General features: G+C 34.4%; 2 protein-coding genes and 1 long non-coding RNA gene across 21 annotated transcripts; 2 read left to right on the forward strand and 1 right to left on the reverse strand.

The window, feature by feature from the left end:
- The first annotated feature begins 40 nt into the window (after nt 1-40).
- Nucleotides 41-16475, forward strand: LOC136775271 (rhotekin-like). Of its 15 annotated transcripts, none has more exons than XM_066729880.1 (9): nt 504-857; nt 2668-3369; nt 13138-13331; nt 13409-13630; nt 13705-13884; nt 13958-14052; nt 14119-14333; nt 14637-14907; nt 14986-16475. In XM_066729880.1, exons 2-9 carry the CDS (start codon nt 2779-2781, stop codon nt 15195-15197), a joined length of 1980 nt encoding a protein of 659 aa, XP_066585977.1. In that variant the 5' UTR covers nt 504-857; nt 2668-2778; the 3' UTR covers nt 15198-16475. The 15 variants fall into 15 exon arrangements, with proteins under 15 accessions (XP_066585986.1, XP_066585977.1, XP_066585992.1 ...); XM_066729883.1 differs by lacking the exons at nt 504-857; nt 2668-3369 and adding exons at nt 6065-6191; nt 7509-8076; XM_066729882.1 differs by lacking the exons at nt 504-857; nt 2668-3369 and adding exons at nt 6075-6191; nt 7497-8076.
- LOC136775274 (uncharacterized) lies at nt 867-2811 on the reverse strand. The gene is made up of 3 exons (XR_010822916.1): nt 2706-2811; nt 2463-2625; nt 867-2385 (listed from the first exon to the last, which is right to left on the reverse strand). It is a non-coding gene; the product is annotated as an uncharacterized lncRNA (long non-coding RNA).
- Nucleotides 16476-17887: 1412 nt separating the features above from the next.
- Nucleotides 17888-23220, forward strand: LOC136775577 (5'-3' exoribonuclease 1-like). Of its 5 annotated transcripts, XM_066730490.1 has the most exons (5): nt 17888-18009; nt 18854-18983; nt 19194-19583; nt 19979-20122; nt 20639-23217. In XM_066730490.1, exons 2-5 carry the CDS (start codon nt 18909-18911, stop codon nt 22982-22984), a joined length of 2955 nt encoding a protein of 984 aa, XP_066586587.1. In that variant the 5' UTR covers nt 17888-18009; nt 18854-18908; the 3' UTR covers nt 22985-23217. The 5 variants fall into 5 exon arrangements, with proteins under 5 accessions (XP_066586587.1, XP_066586582.1, XP_066586585.1 ...); XM_066730485.1 differs by having other exon boundaries at nt 19979-23220; XM_066730488.1 differs by having other exon boundaries at nt 17993-18086; nt 19979-23220.
- Nucleotides 23221-23292: the final 72 nt, after the last annotated feature.

Genomic DNA, 23292 nt, shown 5'->3' on the forward strand with positions numbered 1-23292 from the left:
TTCCTTACCGACCAGAAACTTCACCTTCACACTCTTCCTTCTCAAAATCCTGATGTACCTGCAGAGCACTGAAAAGTTTGTCGTTTGAGTCCCATCCAATTTTGTAACGGTTTTGTGGTGCATCGTAAAGTTTTGTGACAGTTGTATGTGAACACGTTTTGATTCTAATTAGATATAACCAAAAAGCCAATTTAATTAGGTCTGATGAAATGGCGCCACGTAAAAAAACTGATAAAACGTATCATCGTTCTTTAAATGGTGCTCCGGAAAAAGAAAACTTTTATTTACGCTGTTTCAGTGATTACCACACACGAGTGAGAAGACGAGAAACTCTACGTAATGCAAGAACTTTAGCGGTAAGTACATTTGATTTTTACTTCCTTTTTAAAATTCGCTATGTGATGTTTGAATATAATAGGTTAGGTTTTATCATTACCACATCTGTCGTACAGACGTCATGGAAGTCGCAAAGCATTTCAAAACAAACAATTATTCATTTCCATTAATTTATTTACATGTTACAACATCAAGATGTATATAAAAGTACATTATTATCTACCTTATCTGATTATGTTTACATCATTCGCTTATAGTAAGCGTTATATGATTATATCCCACTCTTTTCTTCTCCCACTTTCCATGCACTCCAAGAATGTTGACTATGTATACGCATACACGTGTGTGCAGATAGATAGTAACTAGCTGCCAGTCAAGATCAAAGTCAGTTGTCAACTTTTGGTTGACACTATATTTTCTACTAGTTTTTTTAAATTTTACTCTCAAACAAAAAATAAGAAGAAAAAGTGTGCCTGCTCTTTTATTTAATTGATTATTTTTTAAATGCAAATTAAAAGCATGTAAGTACTTATTGGTTCTTAAATTTATATGTACGATCACAAAGTTTTTATTCGCGGCATTGTAGCTGCCTTGTTTTTATCTCTGTAATAATTTTTTATCTAAACGATTAGGGCCAGTTTTTTCATCTGGTGGCAAAATTACCCAGCTGCAATAAATTCTATTCATTTAGAAATTTAATCAAACATTTATTTATCAAAAATTTTACGAATCAGTGAAGTACCGGTCCTTATATCATGGACTGTACGAGCTGCGTGATAAAAATTTGAGAAAAACCTAACAATAATATAGCTAATACCATTTTCATTGTATCCAATAAAATTCAAGTATTTTTTCATTAGTTTTACCTTCTCGTGAAATTTAACGTGTGTGCGTAATGTAAACAAATTTTAGCCAAGTATAAAATGTTGTTAATTGTGGTGTGACGTGCCTTGTTAGAAATGAAGTAAGGTAAAGGTTTGAAGATATATCTGTGTGCAAGTTTTATTTGTTTATGAAAAAAGGAATTTTAATGGTAACGGATGTTATGAAATTGGGATCACAAATAAAAAAATAAATGCTGATCGCGTGTTCAATAGAGCTATACATTTTGCATTGGTTCGTCAAAAGGAAAACAGCTATTTTAAAAAATTATCAATTTTTGTATCGATGGACAAATTTCACCTATACTGTGCTTCCTCCAAAAACTCCTGATCACGGGAATGGATGTTTGTGTGTTTGATACCTAAAATTTTAAATATGGAGAGGGTTCTCAAATCACAAATCATTCTAATATATTAAGAGCTCCATTACAATGTTGAGTTATTTTTTTAATTAAACGAAAAAAATTGAATAAGCGAGCTTTTTTAAAGTACAAAAAGGTTGATTAATCTGATAAAGTTGTTTCCCCACTGAGTCGATTTTCGATCATATTGATCGATTAACCCTTCAGACCTTAAACAGTGATTACGATGTTTAAAATACTGATTGAGCAAGTAAATCGAAAATGTCGACTCAGTAAGGACACGATTTAACATTTATGTGCGCTGCATGCCTCTGCACTCTTCCACCTGTCGCATAACTGATAAGTTGGTGCGCGGCAGTCGTAGCCTAGAATCTATTAATAAAATGTACCACTTCTTAACGGTTTCCTCGCTTTTCCCTACTTGGCTTTAAAATTGTCAGGTAAAATTAGGTTAAGAGGTCCTTTGCTTTTCGTCTCGATTTTGGAATTTCATTCCTACAACGATTTCTCTTCAGTAGTAAACAGAAGGTGTACGTACTTTCCAACGCATTGTATTATTATTATTGTGTACATACACAGAATAATACAGAAAGAATGAAATAGTTTTAATGAACTTCTTATACAACGGAAACTTTGCGGAAAATGCTTAACACTTACATAATCAGTGATATTTCACACAATATAACTGGCGAGTAATAATAATGTTATTCATCATTCACAGCACGCATTGATTAATCAATCCTTCCCTTCCTTTTGGCGAGTCGTGAACGTGCACGAATTTTTACCTCCAAATATAAGAGTAAGAACTAATGGTAAAAGTAGAAAACAGTTGATAGCACCACATTTATACTATGGAAAGAAAGTAATAGTACTAGTTTCTCACTTTTCCTGTAATTGCTCCGCAGACATTTTTTTATAAAAAAACGTCGCAATTTGTCTCGATTTAAATGGCAAGTGCTAGTTTTTCTCAACAGGTTTCTATTCTGTATACGCTACTGATCCCCTTGCTTCCTTGCTAACCTCACTTTCGATACTCTACCGGTTGACTATAATAGCGGATATTTATTGAGACTCCTTTTTCTATGTAGATCATTCGCTCCATTTATCAACTTGCTTTTTCACTCACCTGACTGATAAAACGCTAAATAAAGGAACACAACGGCTAATCTCACGCGTCTGATATTCATGGACCGCGCATAATGCACAAAATAAGACTTTACATTGTACCGGATAATGATGGTGATGCTGCTGAAGAGGGAGCCACGTTTGAGAGGGAGCAACGTGACTCGATCAGCCTTCGTTTCAATCTTTTACAAAAGAGGACGCCTCGTTCGACGACAATTGTTCAAATATCACAACAAACAGACTTCCAACGTGAAAGAAGGCAAGAACAGGATGCTACTGTATTTGGACAGAAACATTTTGGAGCTGATAATAGCGAGGATTCTATCAAAGCCATCCCACGATATTCTAAAAACGATATGAAATTGGAAAGAACGTTGAGTCGGTTGAATCAGGAATGCAACATTGATTTCTGTAAAATATCGATAAAGCCAACCATTGATTTTCAAGAGCACCACAAGATTAAGCAAAAAGCCGGGACAACTGATTATTGCGTTAATAAAAAGCGAGCTTGCACACACACACGTTGCATGAATATTAATAAAGGATTGAATTTGGAAAGTTCCCAATGGGTCGAGAGCGTCCAGTCCCGTAAGATCTGTCACCGTTTTAATAAATGCGTTAAGAAAATGGAAGATGCAAATTTGACGAGAAGGAAATGTTATAAGGTAAGTACCTACTACTGCATAAGCCTGTCGTGTTACTTTATTAGGAGTATTTCTACATATTTTTATATCCGACTTTGTCCATGTTTACAAATATTAGTTATGAAGGACTTATGTGCGACAGGGTCAATTCTAGTTTGTGTTTACACTAATTCGGGCATTCTCCCTCCATCACCATACGTAATCCTGCAAAAGAGGAATTAGCAAAGGCAACTCAATTGATTTCTTAAGATAATTACATCTCGATAAGAGTGCTATTGTGCTACGTGAAAACAAACCTGAATTGTTCGTACTCTGAATGCACTTCAATACACATTCGTTGGGATAAGTATTTCCATCGTTACCACATACAGGCTTGTAGTCCCTGCGACAAACGCAGTTTTCTTCCTGTGCTCTAACCGTCATTAGTGCGATTAGAGAAAGAAGAACAATGATAATCTTCGTAAAGCGCATCTTATCTACAAAAATAAATAGCTTTCCAAAATCTCGATAACGATAAACGCATTCATCGACGTGCTTGAGCGTAAATAATGAATATACAATAAATCTTTAGACGTCTGATAAAGATCAATCCAGACGTAGATACAAATCAAAAGTTTCTCATGTGGATTGTTGAATGTCACCTTGTAATATTAAAAATCAACTTTGATTAATTGAAATTTTTTAGACTCATAATCTTTTCTCTTGGAAATTGTCTAAATACAAAATTTCACTTTTTTCCATCACAATGGTCAATTATACAGAAATAGTAGTTCTGCAGCGCGGGAATTTTCGCATTGCTTCCGTAAAGCAGCGTCTTTCGATTTTTAACTAGTAGAATAAATTGTCGTAGTATTTTGTGAATTATAAGTACAAATATTCAGAATCTATTAATATATTTCCGTTATATATTCAGGAACTTTAAAAACCGTTAAAAACTTATTACTCGAAAATGCATTTTTTTTTATACTTTCTTCACTTTGTAGGCAGTCGGTAAATTTAAATATACAGACGCTAGCTATGTAGGTAGTGTGTAAACATTCATGTATGATTTATTAAGCAAGTTTATTTAATTGTTATTATTGGTTTTGGTGAAAAAAATCGACCATCCAGCAAAGGTTAATTATCATAAAATGGTAAAAAACTCTAACTACAGTTTAAACTCTCTTTCTCTCTGATATTGTGTTTGGTAAAATACTGCGTCAAGAAATTGATTTATATTGATATCGCAGTAGGATTGAAAGTGCAATATTACCTTATGCAACGCTCGGTAAACAGTAGGTCTATGTTGGGAACGGTAAAGTCATAGAGCTGCCATCAGTTGAATGCCCCAAGTTTGACTAACGTCAAGTCAGGATTGTCGGAAACCTGCTAAGACATTGATAAAAAAACGATTAATCTGTGATAAGAAATCTCTGCGAGCTGACTTTCAGCTTTTAGTAGCATATACCGTACCCCACCTGAGTGTAAAACCTGAGATACCGTTAAATCCTGATTATTGTTTATCATAAAGTCAAATTGATAAGCCTGACTGACGGCATTTTCGCATTGCGCTCCACATTTTTCATTGCGTCCCTCTCTTGAGGATATTGCACTGTAAAATTCACTTGCAAGAAAAGCACCTATGGTTTTATGGAAGCGATCTATATTATCGACAGAAGATAAATCTCCAATTAGTCTGATCTTAAAAACCTGTCTTTTATATCCTTCTTTAATTATTACCGAGCATTTATCCTTTAAACTAATAGTGGACACGTGTAATACAACATTTTTTGGTTTAAAAATTTTGTTGCTGATGAGGCATTTCTTATATTATATATTATATGCAGTAAGATAACCACAGAAACTCTCTACCAAACATAACTATATAAACATAATTTATCGCATATAGCGGATGTGGTTAATTGATAATTTCTTTTGTCACTTGGTTGTAACATTTGCGGAAATATGATAAAAATAATGCTTTGCTCGTTTCAGTGCTTTCTATTGTTCTGGAGAAGTATATGTAACCTTTGGAGGAAATGTTAAGCTTGAAAAAAGAAATTTCCGCTTGAAGCATTGTACATTTTTATATTTACACTTGTATTAATTAAAAAAAAAATATCAATTAGTCATACTGCTGGCTTGAAAGCTTATATAGTTATAAAGAGAGAAAACGTCGGTTGGGCGAATGATTTGAAGAAAATGGAAGTCGTAGCAATACACTTGACGCTGGTTGAGTAATGTTCTTTTGTAGAGAGATGCACGTGCGCACGAACACGCACATATGATCTCTCTGTTTCCGTCGTCGAAGAGGAGAGATCGAGGTTTATAATACTAACAGGGGGGGGGGGGGGGTTAAGTAGTGGCTGGCTGCAGGCTGCACTCGGCTGCAGGCTCTTTCATTTGGAGAGGAGGCCGGCCGGACCGGCCTCGAGAGTTGGAGACAGTGGTGAACGAGACGGGAGACGAAGGATGCGGGACGAGGGACCTGGGACGCGGCTGGAACCGAGGGTTTGGGGAGACGAGAACGAAGGCAACGAAGCTCTCTGTAGTATGCCGGAGGGTCTGTAGACTCTGTAGGCCCGTAGTGGCCGTGGTCGTGCCATAGCCATATTGCTCACTCTGCTCCTACCTACTACACCGACGTTCCTCCCCACTACCCCTCCAACGCGCCCGTTCCACGCTCATTGCCTCCATCCATCCGAAACCACCACGCCACACAGTAATGTTTCCTTTCCTTCGGTTCAGTTCTGTTCACGCTTTCAGACCAGTCATTCAAAGTTAAATCGTTCTTGTGCCATCGACGTCATCATTGGCGAGTTGTTGTCATCGACCGTCTTGTCCTTATCATCACAGTTGTCATCGTTAGTTTAGTTTTCTCTATTCGTAATCGTGCAACGGCATAATAGTATATGCATATAAATATAACACATCTTTCTTTCAAGTATCTCTCTTCTCTTCCATTAACCTATGAACACAAGAATTTTAGAGCATTCGATTGCGTTTTAGGAACGAGAAAATGTTTATTTACATGCATCGTAGGTCAATCAATACGCTACTTGTTTGGTTTTAGGTTATGCTTTTCTTGTTTTCTTTTCTACTTATATACACTGATTCAAACGGCCGAATAAATAGTATAAATAACGATGCACAGAGGGGGACAGGATCGTATGGTTTTGAGTAGTTTTCACCGCTGGCCCATGAAGTGTTTTCTATTGCCAAAATACAGATGGAGTAGTCTAATCTAGTCGGCGAATCGGACGATGACTAAATGCACGGTAGCGAGTTATAAACGGGAAACGTCGTCGAGAAAAGGGAAATGAAGAGATTACGCTAAATCTCCGTAGGTCCTTGAGTATTTTCGAGTGAAAAAGAAAGAATACGCGTCACCAACATCTCTCTCTCTCTCTCTCTCTCTCTCTCTCTCTCTCTCTCTCTATCGTTTCTTTCCCCCTGTATATACATAAATACTAAGAAGCACACGTTTTGAGCACGCGTCGTTGAACGATCTTCGGTTTCAGTTTCGACTCGAGTGATATTTCTGACCTCACCGCACACCGCACAGACTTGTGCCACTCGTACTCGTGTCGCTGCGTCGGTCGTCGGTCGTTTCGTTCCGTCCCGTCCCGTCCCAATGTTTCGACCTACCCGGGATACACGCGGCACGGAGAGCAAGCACGGTCTTCAACTTCGCTAACTCCTGTATTCCTTTTTTATATCAAATTAAGTTGTCGCGTTTATGTGTAAACTTGAAGAAAGTTTCAAATTATAACAGAGATCTTTTCCCTTTCAGTTTAGTGTATTTATACGTAAAGAATTTAAGCATAAACATGTACTTTCGTAAACGGTACTCGTTTGTAGCGCAGCGACAAAATAGCTATTTTGGCAACTGGCCAAGAAAGGCGACGTGCATTTGTTTTTATTTATTATCTTCCTCAGCTTTTGGATTTCCAGCTCTAGACGATACGCGACTAATGAACTAGCAAACGATCTTTCCAGGAGAAAGAATAATATAAGAGAAATAACTTAGAGATTGCAAATATAGGTTATGATTCGAAGAAAGCCGAGCTTTGTGGAAGCAGAAAGCTGTCGCGTCGTTGCAATTGAAACTTGTGAAGAAGCGTAATCGGTGTTATTGGTGAACAGTTATCCATTAAGAATTTTCTTAGTGTTTCCTTTAGACCGAAGCGATGTCGTTGTCAAAAGCGCACCTGTGTTTGCACGCGAGCCCGTTGAAACCACCTATTACCTGCTGCCTACCTGTTGTATAGCTCGGTCAAATGGGAAGGATGACGTCAGCTCGCCAAATTAGCCAGCATTTCATTAGGTCCATTCTCAGCGACCTTTCAAAGACGAACATTACTTTAAGCTTTAATGGATTAAGATTTGTGATCCGCTGAGCAAGTTTTTCACGTTGTACGCTTGCGCGAGGGAGAATTAATAATATAATTGATGCGTGTGTGGATGCGGAATATTTTGACTGAGTCGGAATGACCGATACGATTGGAATTGATCGTTGTGCAATTATTCGTGTCTCCGAATATTGACTAGAGAATGGATTCGTGCTTCCCACCCCTGGCGGCCTTGAGTCTAAGAGATCCAAAAAAGTCCTCGACAATCGTCGTGAGAAATCGCCATAGCAGCGGAGAAGACTCCCTGCCTTCCCCCATTACTACCAATCCTGGTAGAATCGAAATTTTACAGGACCTCGATCTCTATTACATTCGGCAAATTGCCCACAATTTGAAGGTAGGTCTCTCAACTTTTTACACGTTATACATTTTTATTAAGACTAAATATCGAATTACCAAATATGGACGCACGACGCTGCTGAGTAAATTGATGGAAGCGATAAAAGAGCTAACCTTCGTCAAAATTGTAATAATAAACGCTGGTATCTCGAGAACCATTAAATTGTACTTGCAGCGTCTTCAAATTTTTATAATCTGACAACTTTCAAGATTGTTCTCTTTCAAAATCGTTAAGTGATTTTGATACACCCTGTATAAGGCTCCTGCTTCTACTCTTCATCTTTGTTTTAACGTTTAAAACAATAATCTTTCATTGTAAGTGTTTGTAGCCACCTTACGCATAAATTGCTGACGCGTGAACATTCGCTTATCATCCGATCAAAAAATTTAATACCTCGCTTTTTTTAGTAATGTAATTCGAAGCACTTCCTAGCACGTGCTTAGCGATAAGTGCCGAATTACTGTACTATAAATGCACATATGTTTATAACACAGCTGTCCTGCTGCTATTTCATCAATCTTTCTCTCACCTTGACGATATGCTATGCTACATCTTGCTCGTCTGGTCGCAAGAATGTTTCTTCGAAATTTCGTTTAACATATTTTTCACCTTTTTCTAAAAAGAGATAGTTGAATCACTCTAATTTTACACTCCCCATTTGTCAGTTAAAATAAAGCGTTTTATACCACTTAGAAAAGAACAATTGAGTTTTATTGCGAACCATTATTACACTTCAACTTTGTGTTACAAACGATCGCTAAAACAATTGTGGATTGCATTCTTCATTTATCACTTCTTACGTGCAGATCTATATAGTTGACGGACTGAAGTCTTTCAATAGGAGTCATAACGGTTATGACAGATATCATATACCGTTTACTGGCTTTAATAACGGCACAATTCAAAAATATATAAATTTAAGTTAAACCTGTGCGTAACAATCTTTTGTGTGTTCTACCATAAAATAAAATTTGCTCCCCAAGACAACTCTTCCAAGTTCCGCTTGGTGGCGACAGTGTCACTCTTTGGTAAACACGAGTGTGCGGCTGAGAAAAATATGAAGCGTTCGTAAATATCAGGCCCAATTTTCAGAGATCATCGTCTAGTAATAACACTGCTACAAACGTTCTTACAGTAAACTCACAATATTAATTCTTCGTCTAGTCTAACTCAATTGTGTAAAACTAATGATTTGAAATACGTAATATATAAATGTTTCGAAATCTTCGTTGTGTCGTTATTGCAGCTAATGAGAATGATATATTCTAATGTATATGCGTAAGCATGCGCGCCCTATTGAAACCTTAGTGTAAAGTGCAAATTAATTGTCTTTGAAGAGAGACTATAAATGGTCGGTATACGCATATATACATATTGTGAACTGAGAACAGACAGCGTCGCAGTACTGTCTCGCTTATTTCTAGGAACGACTCTTCGGGTTTGCGCACGTGTCTCTTCAACAGAGGTTACACGAGAGTTCAGGAGAGCTTTAAACTTGGTGTATAAAATCTATTCGGGATGTGTGTCACTTTTTATGGTTGTGTCAGAATGGAAAATAGCTTTCCGGGTGTAGGGGCAACGATCTGTCGCTGACAAAAAAACCAAGAAGAGTTAGTTTAATTTTTGTCACGAATATTAAGGCAGAAATATACCTCTTTTACATATAAAATTTTCTCTCCGTTATATATCCTTCTGTATCAGCTGTAAAAGAATATATTTCTGCAAAATTTCATATTTCAAAGATGTACGTATACACCAGCACCACACTATTGGACTCTTTGATTTTAATCAACTTCCACGAGTTCCATAACAAAAATAAAGAAAATAATGCAACAGGAGATTTTACATTTTCACTAAAAGTCTGGATTTCAAATAATGAAATCTTATTTAAATACAGTACACTGCAGAATGCGCATGATCAATGAATTATATTGATATTTTATCAATAAGAAAAATTGTTTATTCATAATTAAAACTACATTTTATTAATAATAGCTAAAAACGTGAAATTGTCCGCAATTATACATGTACAATTATAATTTAGTTTTTGAAAATAAAATGATCTAGAGTGGTCTATTTTAGCGTCGTAAATCCCTCCTTGAGCATGGACATTAGTAGTTGCGCCCAGTCAGAGTCTGCCGCAGAAAATCAATATAGCATAGCTTGCTTGGTTGTCCAAAGGGGACTTGGGCTCTAAAGTCCAATGGCGAATAGTTAGAGCGGGCTGCAACTTGTGTCACTGGGACGCTGGGTACGCAGTCTCGTGAGAGGTTGAAAGACTTACGGAAAAATCTTAGACACCCCTAACCTAATCTAGTCCTAACCTAACTAGTCGGTGTTAACTTCGAGTGAGATAACGAACGTAACGGAAAATGAGACCAAATGACTACTTGTATTTAAGCTATTAATTTAGATTTGCTAACTTATACGAACAAATCTTACGGTTAACCTTATTATTCTAATGTTTGTTGATCGGCTTCAACGCGACCTCTTTACAAAAAATGACAAACTCTACACACACAGCAATAATTATCACCAGATCCTTGAAAAAGGTAAATGTTTATGTACAATTGGCATAGATTAACGACACTTTTCTCTACCGCTTTGAACATATATATAGGATGTTATAATATTCTTAAAATGTAGTAAAGGGCTGTACTCCTTAACTTATTTTGAAATATTATTCCTCTACCATTTTGCAGACGTACTAAATAATCCTTCAGCGTTATTTTGGCGTACCCCTGCTTCCTTGTTGCTTTCTCGACGTACAGAAAATATCTCAATGTGTACACAGCACTGACGACTCATATATGCTCAAAGTTTATCCTTTCATGATTGAATATATTAAAATTTGTCTAAAATTATTTTTTTCTTTTATAATAATATAATTATAGTTTACGACGTAGGATGCACAGTAGACATTTGTTTCTAATGGTGATATAATGCGCGACATCTGTGAGAAGTAAGCGGTGTAACTATTTAGGGACTTTCTTCTCTAAGTAATTATTGATTATCGATTGAAATTATCACTTGAGCATTGGTTATTTCTTATGTGGTTATATGTATGAGTGTTGAACGAGTTTTAATGAAAGGAACATAGATTTCAACCACTGTAATATGATTTTACCTTGTCTTGTAGGCACCGTCAAAGAATCTCACAATTGGTATTCTAAGTACAAAATATTCCGGATGTAGAATCTTGTTGAATGTTTTGAATTTCAATTGAATGTAGCACTTATTTCTGTTTTCTGTCTTTCAAGGTGAGGTTTTTTGTGACTCTCGTGTATATTGTATAGACATGTCATTGAATCAGTTAAGAAAAATTGAAATTGTGATTAACGTGAATTGAGCAAACTCTCGTTGGTTGATAATAGGCGACGTAAGCATAAGTGTCTTACGTGTTTTCAATTTTGTGGCGCAATCCAGCAGCTGCGGGTCGAAGATGACAAGTAGATTGGCAAATACAACTAATAAGAAGAAATATAGTATTATATAGGCTTTATTCTCTCAAGCTTCGTTATTGTAACGTAGGCGTGGTAATTTTTGACGTAAGCTTCTGTCATTATCTATCGCTCTCTCTCTCTCTCTCTCGCCTATTATAGCGTGGAATACGGGAATAAAATAATATCTCAAGACAATTTAATTTTTTATTGGAAAATGACACAAGTAAGAGTTATTTATTTTAAATTGATAAATTGGAAATTAATGCTTGCATATTTACCTTGTTGGAAAGGTGTTTTAATTTTCTATAAAAAATAGTCTGTATTGCATTTATATTATCAGAAATATAACACTACTAATTTGTTGTAACAAATATTGTGAATGAAATAAATTCTACTTTCTGTTATTTTACACAAAACAAATAACAATCCTAACATTAATTAAATACGAGTGGAAACACTTTAAAACAAGGCATACGAGGCCCTCCTTCCATTTTATAAAATGAGGAAGGGGTGGACAAGTGATTCAAAAATGAAACATTTACACTGCAAAATTTGACTGTCGAATAACAAATGAAGACACTACTGAATCTTTAACATAAATATACAGAGAATAATTAAAATAATTACACTATAGACTGTTTATTTAATTATCAGTTTTACGAATTTAGCTTGTGTTGGTAATTTTATAAAACCCTTTATTGAAAAATTTCTGCATCCAGTCGGAAATAGGGAAGTAAGGAGCGGCTGGATAAAGTTGGCGACAGTACGAGTGCAATAACCGGTGAAAGCTCTTCGCTCTTCCGTGTATAATTGTAGTCAGCATTTCGTTCATGAAAACAAGAAATGTGGGAAATTGGCCAAAATATGCTTAATTAATAATAAGTAACGATAATGAGAGAGGAAGACCTCAAGTCTACATTAGACGTTGAATAAAAAATTGTCTGCAAGTGAAGAAAATTTGTTTCGTCTTTTAAAAGTTTTCTTTTTTCACATGTTTGTGTCACTTTGGTGTTTCAATTTCATTCTCGCTCACGTTGTAATACGTATGAATAATTTGTTCCCGCTTCGCCAGAGATTGCGTCATATAGACATTTTTCCATGCAGTTTAGCACACGATGCAAATCATACATGAACTGCTATAAAACACTGTTACACTGCCACAGTTAAAGTAGACTTGAGTGGTTGAAACGTTTCTCGCGCCTGTTGTCCCTATATTCCCGTCCGGATGCGCATCACAGTCTCATAACAGCGTCTCTCGAAATTCATGTAGGCTATTTGGTACAGTCATGTAGAAAAATAGAAAACAAAAACCTCAGAGCTATTAAAGGTTTGTTTTCTTTCGTTACGTTGCTGTGCTACTGCAATAAGTTAGAGTGAAAACATGTACTTGTCTTATTTCAACGAATCTCACCAGTTTGGTGGTACAGCGAAGAAAAGACACTGAAGTGCCTCGATGGTAAAAAATGTAAACATTCACCGAGACGTTACGGCGTTATATGATTTCTTACTACAAGTTTGGTGCTCTGATATTTCAATACCTTTTTTAACATTATTTCGATTTTAAGAGTATACAAGCTATATATTATTAATTTAGAATTAATTTGTAAATTTACAGGAATATGATCTCGAGCAAAAAATCGAAGTGGAGATCAAGATGCGCGAAGGATCGGCAAAGCTGCTGGCAGCTGCGCGACATCGAGCACAAAGTTTGGAAGCGGCAAGAGCCTTACTCACTTCGAACGAGAGAATGTCAGCTTATATGGCTGAATTGCAGCGACGTAAGAAGGAATCGTCCAATAAAAAAAATAGGTACTGTGTAGGTGGAAAATTTAACCCTTTGATCTCATAAAAGTATTAACTTATTTATTGTGGATATCATATTTCAGCCTTGGTTTAACCTCAAACGGTAGTACTGCCAGAGTATCGCTGTCGGATCTTAGAATACCATTGATGTGGAGGGATTCTGATCATTTTAAAAATCGCGGCGATTATAGAAGATTCGCTGTATTTTGTCTGGCTCGAGTCGGCACAGAAATTCACGATACTGCCCTACTATGTCCTGTCGACAGAAATCTCACAGATTTAAGCTTTCCGGACGTTTTAGTGTTGTAAGTGACTTTCTTAGGCACTTCGATAACCGTCCATTTTCTTGCGATGTTTTCATTAAATTTTAATCGTGCAGCAATAATGTACCGGCTGAATTTGAACTGACCTTGGAAATATATAGTCACGTTTTACAAGAAGACCTGAGCATTGCCAGCACACCTAGAAGAATCAAGAGAACGATTCACTCGTCGATATCGAAAACTGTCGGTAAGAAGCTGGCTGCCTCCCTCAGGGACGAACTTAATTCTGGCAAGATGTGAGTTATTTTACAGTATTTTAGTCGATTGACTCAGAAAACATTCTACTTAGACGAATTTTTCTCAACTTAGCGGACCACATTTCGAACTGATGGCTTCTGCGAGACTAACTTTGGATGACACAGATAATAATATTCATACGCACGATTTGGTCATCAGTAGCTTGGGTATGACATGATAATACAGTTAGGTATTTTTTTGTATTATTGCTAATGCATTTATTATGTTTACAGATAATAAACAACATTCTTTGCCCCTTTTTGGACATTTTTGTTGTCGTCTGGCAGCTCAGCCGGAATGCATCAATAAAGAGATCTGTACGGGTAATGTTATTCTCAATGGTAAATCTTATTGGGCCCGCTTACGTGGCTTCACTATTCAAGCGTGGGAATCGAAGAAACTGGCAAACGAGGAACACGATCCTGTACAGAAAATACCCATTAACAGAGTAAGCTGAGGGTACAAGCTAGTTCAATAAATCGAATTCAGATTGATTTAAGCTTCTTTCATGTTTAAAGCGATCAATAGTGATGAATTAATGTAGCTATAGCGTATTGTAGATCATTTGTTTTTTTAAATTGGCTGAACCAAGTCTCAACTTAAATTCTAGCTTCTTGCAATCAACTAATAGCGGAAAGAAAATAATTTTATTTGAGACAGCAGCTGAGATTAATCACTGCTAAATTTGCCAATGTTTCATCAAATTGTTCGTTGAGTGTCGGCCCTTTTCATTTTCCTCTTCTTTTTTCAGGAAACATCCATTCAACCTTTAAAATTATCATCGAAAGAATTGCGAATAGCAAATAACACTGATGGTACAGAAAAAATTACTGTAATGAGATTTGATTCGAGCGAGGAGATGCAAAATTGGCTTAGAAATTTGATAACACACTCCAAGGAGCATCAACGATGGAAACACGCTGCCGAAACTATACAACAGGTACCTTGTGTCGAAAGTGCCAGAAATTCGTTTATCGGTAATAAGAGGCAAGGATCTCTGTATGATGAAACTCCATTGATCGGTAATAAGTCCAATCCTTATTTGTTGCATATTTTGAAATTTATCATGTATTATATTCATGTCTCTTCTTCGCATAAAGAATCTGTGCAATCCAATTATTCTTCAACCAGACCAACTGTACAAGAGATTTTCGGTCTCACCCCAAGTACAAGCCTTAGCAGCTGCAGCTCAACCAACAGTCCACCAAGCCTTCGATCAAGATCGTTAAGCACCACTGGCTCTCGCAATAAACTCAGCGCCAGTGTTCTTAAAAGTCATTGGCCATTTTCAAGTAAAAATAATGATCACTGATTGAACGTTGAAAGAGCATCACTAATTATACATCATTAAATGATATTTTCCTTAAATTACTCCATCAGTGCTATACTGTAATTTGTATATACGGGACGTTTAAGAAGAATGAAGTGGCTGAATATCATGACAGCTAAACGATTTAGAAAAACTGTGTTGAGAACATAAATTAAAATATTTTTAAATAGCTTTTTGATGGCTGTTTTGATTTAATCTTTGATGGAGTATAGAATATAATATACGTGAAGGTCACCTCGGTCTTTTTATTGAATAGAAGCTATATTTTCATTGCATATTCTTCAACTGCTTGCAAGAGCTTCTTAAAATACGTTATTAGTATATTATTTGATCTGATCTTTCTACGATTATTTACTGTTTCGCTCATGCTCGAGTAAACTTCTTACATGTAGTTATAAAAATATACAGTGGAAATATAATTTCGCAGTTAAAAAAATCTAGGAAGCTTTCACACGTACTACAATACACCATATTAAATGTATACGTTAATACCGTATAATTTTTAATATTACAGAATTTATGACCTCAACAAGATTTAAAAAAAAAACACTTAACTTTTCAAGACATTTAACTATTCCGACTTTTATGAGAAACTGTGTATTGGCCTGTATACATATACATATGCATACAAAGTGTCTCAAATATCCAAACTACCTCAAAACTGAAATAAGATTTGTAGGGCTCATATGAATCTGTTTATTCGTCTTATTAATATGACTTTTAGTTCACTTTTAAAGTTAAATGATATAGTTTTTATTGCATATTCGTCTAATTTATCTCAGAAGCTTTCCGAAACTCTTTATTAATGTTTTATTTAACTTAATATTTATGAAGTATTTGTGTTAAAAATAATACGTATGCGTGAGCAATACACATATCCGTAATTTCAGTCGTATGCGGTACTATAAAGGAAATGTCACATTAATATAGTGTTTTTAAAATCTCTCGAGTTAAGCTACAAGAATTTGTAATAAAAAAAAATCGTTTGATAAATATAAATAATAAGTTTAGCCAAACTCTTGTGATGCAATCAAAGGTCAAATTAATTAACCTAATACATGGATTGGTGTAAGCTTTACTACTTATGTATGTAAACTTTTTCGTGTAATAATTTATATCAGTCTGGACTTCTGACACACCTTGTATTTATATGAATGGTTGTGTGTATAATGGTAAGACTGAAATTATATTAAAAATAGCATGGTAGTTGAGATATGCACAATTGAATTAATGTTCAATAATTAAACATCTGTTTTTGTACTTTTTCTATATTTATCCATTGCTTGCAAAAGAGATGAAGTTATGAATAAAATAGTTGGATAAGTTGATAAGTTTCTAAACTTGGCCATACTTTAATAATATCTAATTCAATAAAGACTGTTTATATGTCTCCTTTTAGGACTTTTTCTTTAATCGATACCTCATGTGGTTGTATCATTCATAATAGGAGAATCAATTAATTTATTATTTCTTCTACTATTTTCTTTTTTTAATTATTTGTATTGATAACAGGGTAGGTTTCATAAACCTTGAAATAATAATATAAAACTTTCTACAATGAGTGATTAGTCATAAATAGAAGGAGAAACTATATACATGGAACAAACAAGGCACAACTATTGAATGACCTGCTCTTCATCGTTCTTTGTTTACAGAAAGGATGGCTCCTCCTGTACAAGCTAAAATTGTAAAAAGTTGAAAACCAACACGTGCACGCATTCCGTAATTTGACTTAAGCGAATTTCCACGTATAAATTGTGTAACTCCATAGACGAATGCGCCAACAGTTGCAAGGCATCCTGAAAAGAAAAAAAAAACTTAGAAATTGAATTGATAGAATCTTATTTTATCCTTGATTCAATCTAATAACTAAAATATGCATCGATCTGTGATAACTTTTTTATTTTATCAAAAGAATAGAAAAAAGATTTATGTGTAGAAGAGCTGCAAGTTAGTCTTACCTAATGGTATCAATGGATTTGCTTTAAATTTTCGCAAATTTCTTTCATACAAGCTTTCTTGATTGAACCCGCTTAGCTTATATGATGTAGGAATCCAGTCCAAATCGTCTAATTTCACAGGATCCGGCTCAGTTGTCATAATTAAAAAAATAAATAATGTATCAGTTACAATAAAAGATACAAATTATTTTTTGCGTATTTAGTTATTCGCTAATAGAATGGATCAGCTCTTTTTGCGATGTTTTTCTGAGGTTGACAGCTGATTTCAGTCATTCCACTCATTCCTTCTGCCGCATTCATGCCTGGTCATATTCCGATTATTCCAAGCTGTGTTCGTAAAATTACCCCCGAATGCACAACGGTACAAAATTAAGACTCAGGCCCGATTCCACAAGACTTGTTTAAACTGGATTAAGTTAATTATGCTATATTCTATGTGACATAAAATATAGCAAAATTAACTTAATCCAGTTTAAACAAGGCTTGTGGAACCGGGCCTCAAGGGTCAAGATTACTGAAGTTTCAACTTGCCTTGCATACACATACATTGGTTGCATTCAGTAGAGACAAATGTTGAGGGAGCGTTGTATGTTATTGGCTATTACTCTTAGATCCTATAATGTTTTCCAATAGAAGTAGAAGTTTAAAAAGAATTACTCAACAGTTCCGCAACTGTTGTCTCTACTGAGATTGTCATACATAGTTGCATGACGTTTCTCCGGTTTTAAGATGGGAGACATGGGAGTTGATAGGAGTGATGATGGGAGAGAGAGACCCGGGACGAGAAGTCGGGAAATACCCCAAATACGGCAAATACCTTGACCTTGCCATGCGTGAGTTTAGTTTTATCAATATACAATTTAGCTCGATGATCGCACTGATGATTACAGTTGTTAGTGGCGATTAATATGTAAGATTTAATTAACCCTGTATTAAAGTAAGGTGATTTTATAAATTCTTGCGACAGTTTTTGTTATGTCAAGGGTAGTTATCGGCAAATATCGCTATATATAATGATAGATGTATAAATGTAGGACCCGTCATTTAAAATGTTTTAGAGCCTAAATGAAAAAAATGTTTATCTATATAACTATAACAGGTATCAAATTTTTGCATAAGACAAGATCCCTTCAAAGCATTTTACTATAATACATTCAGTACGGTCTTGTATAAATTTTGGATGTATATAATTGCTATGGAGATAAATAAGTACTTTCTTGTATGTGTGCTTTTGGGCGTTTTAATTGACGGACCCTGTATATTAATTTTGTTCTTAAAATAAAAATAGTTTCCGTTAAAATTACAGAGTCCGGAAACTGATAATAAATTCCGATCTGATTGCATTGTAATAACTTCGTAATTTGACCTATTAACTTTCTTAATAAATTTATCTATTTAGCATAAAAATTATCAACAGAAATAAATAATATTTAATTGGAATCCTTAGACCTTAGCAGAAGGATACATTTTTTAAAAAAGTACTGATAAATGTAAAAAAAATAATCAATCCTTTAGGTCCTTATCAAATCAGAAAAATTTGCCAAACAATGGGGTAGTTGTTTTTTAAGGAATTAAAGTAATTGAATTGTAAATCTAATTTATAGTAATAAGAACAGAATATTTTAAATAAAAAAATTAAATGTGTTAATCTGTTCATAAAATTTCAAATTTTTTCAGATAATTGTTGTAAAAACGTATTCTTTAAACTCAGTTGGTGTAATAACACAATAACATGGGTGTACATGGACTTTTTGCATTTATTTGCCAAAGATATCCTTGTGTTTGTGAGACAGTCTCAGAATGCCAAGTAAGAAATAAGTTTTTAGTATAAAGCCTATATTGATAGATTTTGTATTAATATGTTTTCATATAATATATCAGTCTTTTGATCATTGAATAATAGCTTTTGTTTTAAGAATTGAAATAAAAATTATTTTGTTTTGTTATTTCATACAGGAATCTTTTTGTTTTTAATTGCTATTAACAAGTAAAAGGTTGCATGTGTGAATTTTTGCAGATCCCAAAATTTGATGCCTTGTATTTGGATATAAATGAATTGTTATATAAATGTGTAGAGGAGTTTACAGTCAAAGATGAAGATGTATTTAAAAATCTATTTAACTCTATTGAATTAATATTTCAACTAATACAACCACAGAAGCTGTTGTTCTTAGCCGTAGATGGAGTACATCCATCTGCAAAAATTAATCCCCATTATACTTCAATGTTAATGGATGAAGCTGAAAAGATGCTTCTGAAATCACAATGTAAATTTGATTCAAATAATTTTAAGCCAGGAACACTCTTTATGTGCAAATTGACTGAGCAATTGAAATATTTTATTTCATATAAAATATCTAATGATACGGAGTGGCAAAAATGCAAAATTATACTTAGCGGATCGGAGGTATGGAAAACACACATATATATGGTATGCAAGATCATAGCCACAATTCACTCACCAGCATAGAGTTCAAAAATTCTAATAGGAAATAAAAAAATTCTATGATCTTGCAACACTTATACAAGGTCTATCACTTAAAACTTCTTAGAGTAAGGATACAAGAAGATGTTACCCCAAAATTATAAGAAATATTAAACTTTCGTAAAGGATATTTCCTAAACCTCTTACAATTTGCATTCAAAGAGGTATTATACATAAATTGTTATTGTTTTTAATAATTACATTAATAGATTAGTAAATGTTTTGTTACAAATATGCTTTAATACATTTTGACTGGTAGACCCTATATATGTTAATAGTACACAATTTATACCATTGGATATAATTCTTCATTACAGGTGCCTGGAGAAGGAGAACATAAGATTATAGAATATATAAGGTTTATGAAGTCTGAACCTGATTTTAATCCAAATACAAGGCATTGCATTTATGGCCATGATGCAGACTTAATTATACTGTGCCTCTGTTCCCAGATCTCAAATGTTAGTTTGCTAAGGCGTAATAGATTAAGCTATGAGAATATTAATTCAAGAATTGAGGCACTAGCAGGAACAAAGTTTTGCATTGTTCATTTGTCATTATTGAAGAAATATATAGAATATGAATTTAGTTCACTAAAGAAAAAGATAAATTTTTTCAATATAGAAAAGATTATAGATGATTGGGTATTAATTGGATTTCTGGTTGGTAATGATTTTTTAACAGCTTTGCCACATCTATATAATTTAAGGGAGGCATTACCACTATTGTATAATGTATATATAGAAATTTTACCTGCACTAGGTGGATATATGAATGAATCAGGAACATTAAATTTAGGACGTTTTGAAATGTTTATAAAAAAACTTAGTGATATCGAGATACAACTACTCGCAAATTCTTGTAATGACTCAGAGTGTTCTGAGGATAATATAACGGAAACTAATGTTGACATTATTGTATTACCTAGCGATCTGATGAAAAATAATGCTAATTCAATTGCTATTACTTTATTACAGAAATTGAATATTGATAAGAACATGAATAGCGATGAAAATATTGATGAAAACGAAGATGATACGGATAATGAAAGTAGTTTCAAACGCGATATAATAAATGCATTTCGCTCGCAAGTAGAAAATTACATTAAAACGATTCAATGGAATCTTAGCTATTATTACAAAGATTGTTGCAGTTGGTCATGGCACTATCCTTACTCTTTTTCGCCTTTCATATTCAATATAAAAAACTTTAAAGATCTCAAATATGATTTCGAATTGGGAGAGACTACTCCACACTTCTTACACTTATTAAAGGTAACACCAAGTTTCAGCAAACATATTTTACCTATTGCATTTCAGAATATATGGAAGGATGAAGATGAAGAAAAAAAGCAACAATATATAAAAAATATCTCAACCACTTGTCTAACTTATATAAATAGTAAAAAGGAAGACAAGTGGAAAGCTGCTGCATCATTCAGTCTCTCGATGATATCTTTAAAAAATGTAGAGCTTTTATCAATTGCTATAGTGGAGCATTACGATAAGCTAACAGAAGAAGAGAAATTAAGGAATAATTTTGGACCATTATGGATATTTACATACTCGGAAGATGATTTAGGAGTTTATCCCGCACCGGAGTACTTTCCATCTGTAAATAACAATCATGCAAAAATTTCAGTAAAATATCCAGAAGAAATAATCTGTCCTGTGGAAAAATTGGTCTTGAGCCAATCCCCAGATGTGAGAGCTGCTGAATATCTTCCAGGATTTCCTACTTTAAAGTTTATTGAACATACTCCAAGATTAGAGAATTTCGAGATGGTACGAACTCAGCCGGCAATGTTACAGGATATTATGACATTAAATGTAGTTACTAAAGAGGACTTATTGGACTTGCAAACGATTGCCTCAGAGATATTGGAAAAAGTTGTTTATGTAAACTGGCCATACCTTACAGAAGCCAAGGTTGTAGCAGTATCCAATAGCAAAGTGAAGCTTTATACGAACGATAAAAATTATGAAAGCAACGATTACCAATTTTGTACTGCTGTAGTAAACAAATTAATGTGGAATCAAGACAAGGAAAATGTTACTGAGACATATAAAAATCGGTGGTTTATAAACATTGGTCGCACAGATATTTTAGTGCATGCTCATCCATTACTAGGTATGAGATATATTTTTGATACGCAAGGGTTGCTCCGTCGAGAAATGCAATGGTCGAAAGAACTAATGATCTATGCATATCAGATGGTATTGAAGAATGTTCCTACTCCCAACGACAATATAGAACATCAGAGAACCGTTTTTGATGTTTTTTCTCCTGGCTGCAAATGTTTCATGATTGACTATCCCTATTACGGAAGTATGGTCGAGGTATATGATAACGAACATTATTCGACTTCTGGTAAAGTAAAAATATCTACGACTGTTATAGAAGAACCTAATTTGAATAAAAGCAAGTTTACACAACTTCATCATAAAACCCAGTACATGTCTAGTTTTAAAATCGGTCAGTGCTTAGGAATAAATGGTGGTCTTGTGAGTTTAATCACTGGTATATTTTGGATTGCTAATAAAGATAATGACTTGAGAAGGTATAATCTTGGCTTAAATCTAAAACGAAATAGGCATAATAAGGAGGTACATGGTTATACGAAAAAATTAAACGGCCGATGGCTATACAGTGAAAAGGTTGTTGAAGTTATACAAAATTATATGTTTGAATGGCCAGAGCTGTTTGAGAAAATGGCTAATGCTAATTACAGCGATGTCTGTTATAAACTGGATTTACCCGTTGAGGAGAACGCTGTTCGGATTTTGGACTATATGAAGAAACAGAAATTTTACAATTCCCAAGCGCTGATCTGCGGCGCCGATTCTGTAGAAATGGAAACAATAAGCGAGATAGAAAAGGAGCTCGATGACTACGTTCATAGAGCCCCTAGCCTTAAAAAGAAAATAGTCCTAATGCAAGTAGAACCTAATCTACTATTGAAACCTGAGCTTCTATCACGGAATTGGCCACCAGATGTTAATTCCTATAATTACTTATTAGATAGAGTCATTTGTATAAGAGATTGTTTTACCGTTCCAATGGCCTTAAAGGGTGTTATCATCGCGATAGAGAAAGAAAAAATAGGTAGGGATAACATATATACTGTTCTTTTTGATACACCTTTCATTGGTGGGTTAACGTTTTCCGGCTGCGCAAAAAATCGATGTTATCGTTTGTCAATATTTGACTTTTTAAATATAAGCCACGGTGAGAGGAGCAAAAAGGAGAAAGTATCTGTTATTTCGTTTAACAATGAAGATGAGAGTACGTTGATTCAAAAAGTAGTTCTTGACGACATATAGCATATTAACTTATTTCAAACAATATGCATTTCTTTTGCCAACACCTATCAAATATAAAATGGAATGGAGTATAAAATTTATTCTTATATTTTTTTAACCAAGAATAATGTAATTTTATAAAACTGTACAAGAGCAATAAGTTAATAACTTTTTTACACTTATGACTGTTAAATAAATTAAGTTTATACGCTTGTTTTATATATATTTTTTGTTATTAATAAATAAACACGGTAGAACCGGAACAAACCCTCATAGATTAAACACTGGAGGAAAACAATTTGATGATTTCTTTTATTTTTTATTTTTGT

This window comes from Prorops nasuta, unplaced genomic scaffold (assembly GCF_024137725.1).
Source record: "Prorops nasuta isolate Cenicafe-Biocafe unplaced genomic scaffold, Cenicafe_Pnas_1.2 PNAS00008, whole genome shotgun sequence".
In the NCBI taxonomy this organism is placed as follows: domain Eukaryota; kingdom Metazoa; phylum Arthropoda; class Insecta; order Hymenoptera; family Bethylidae; genus Prorops; species Prorops nasuta.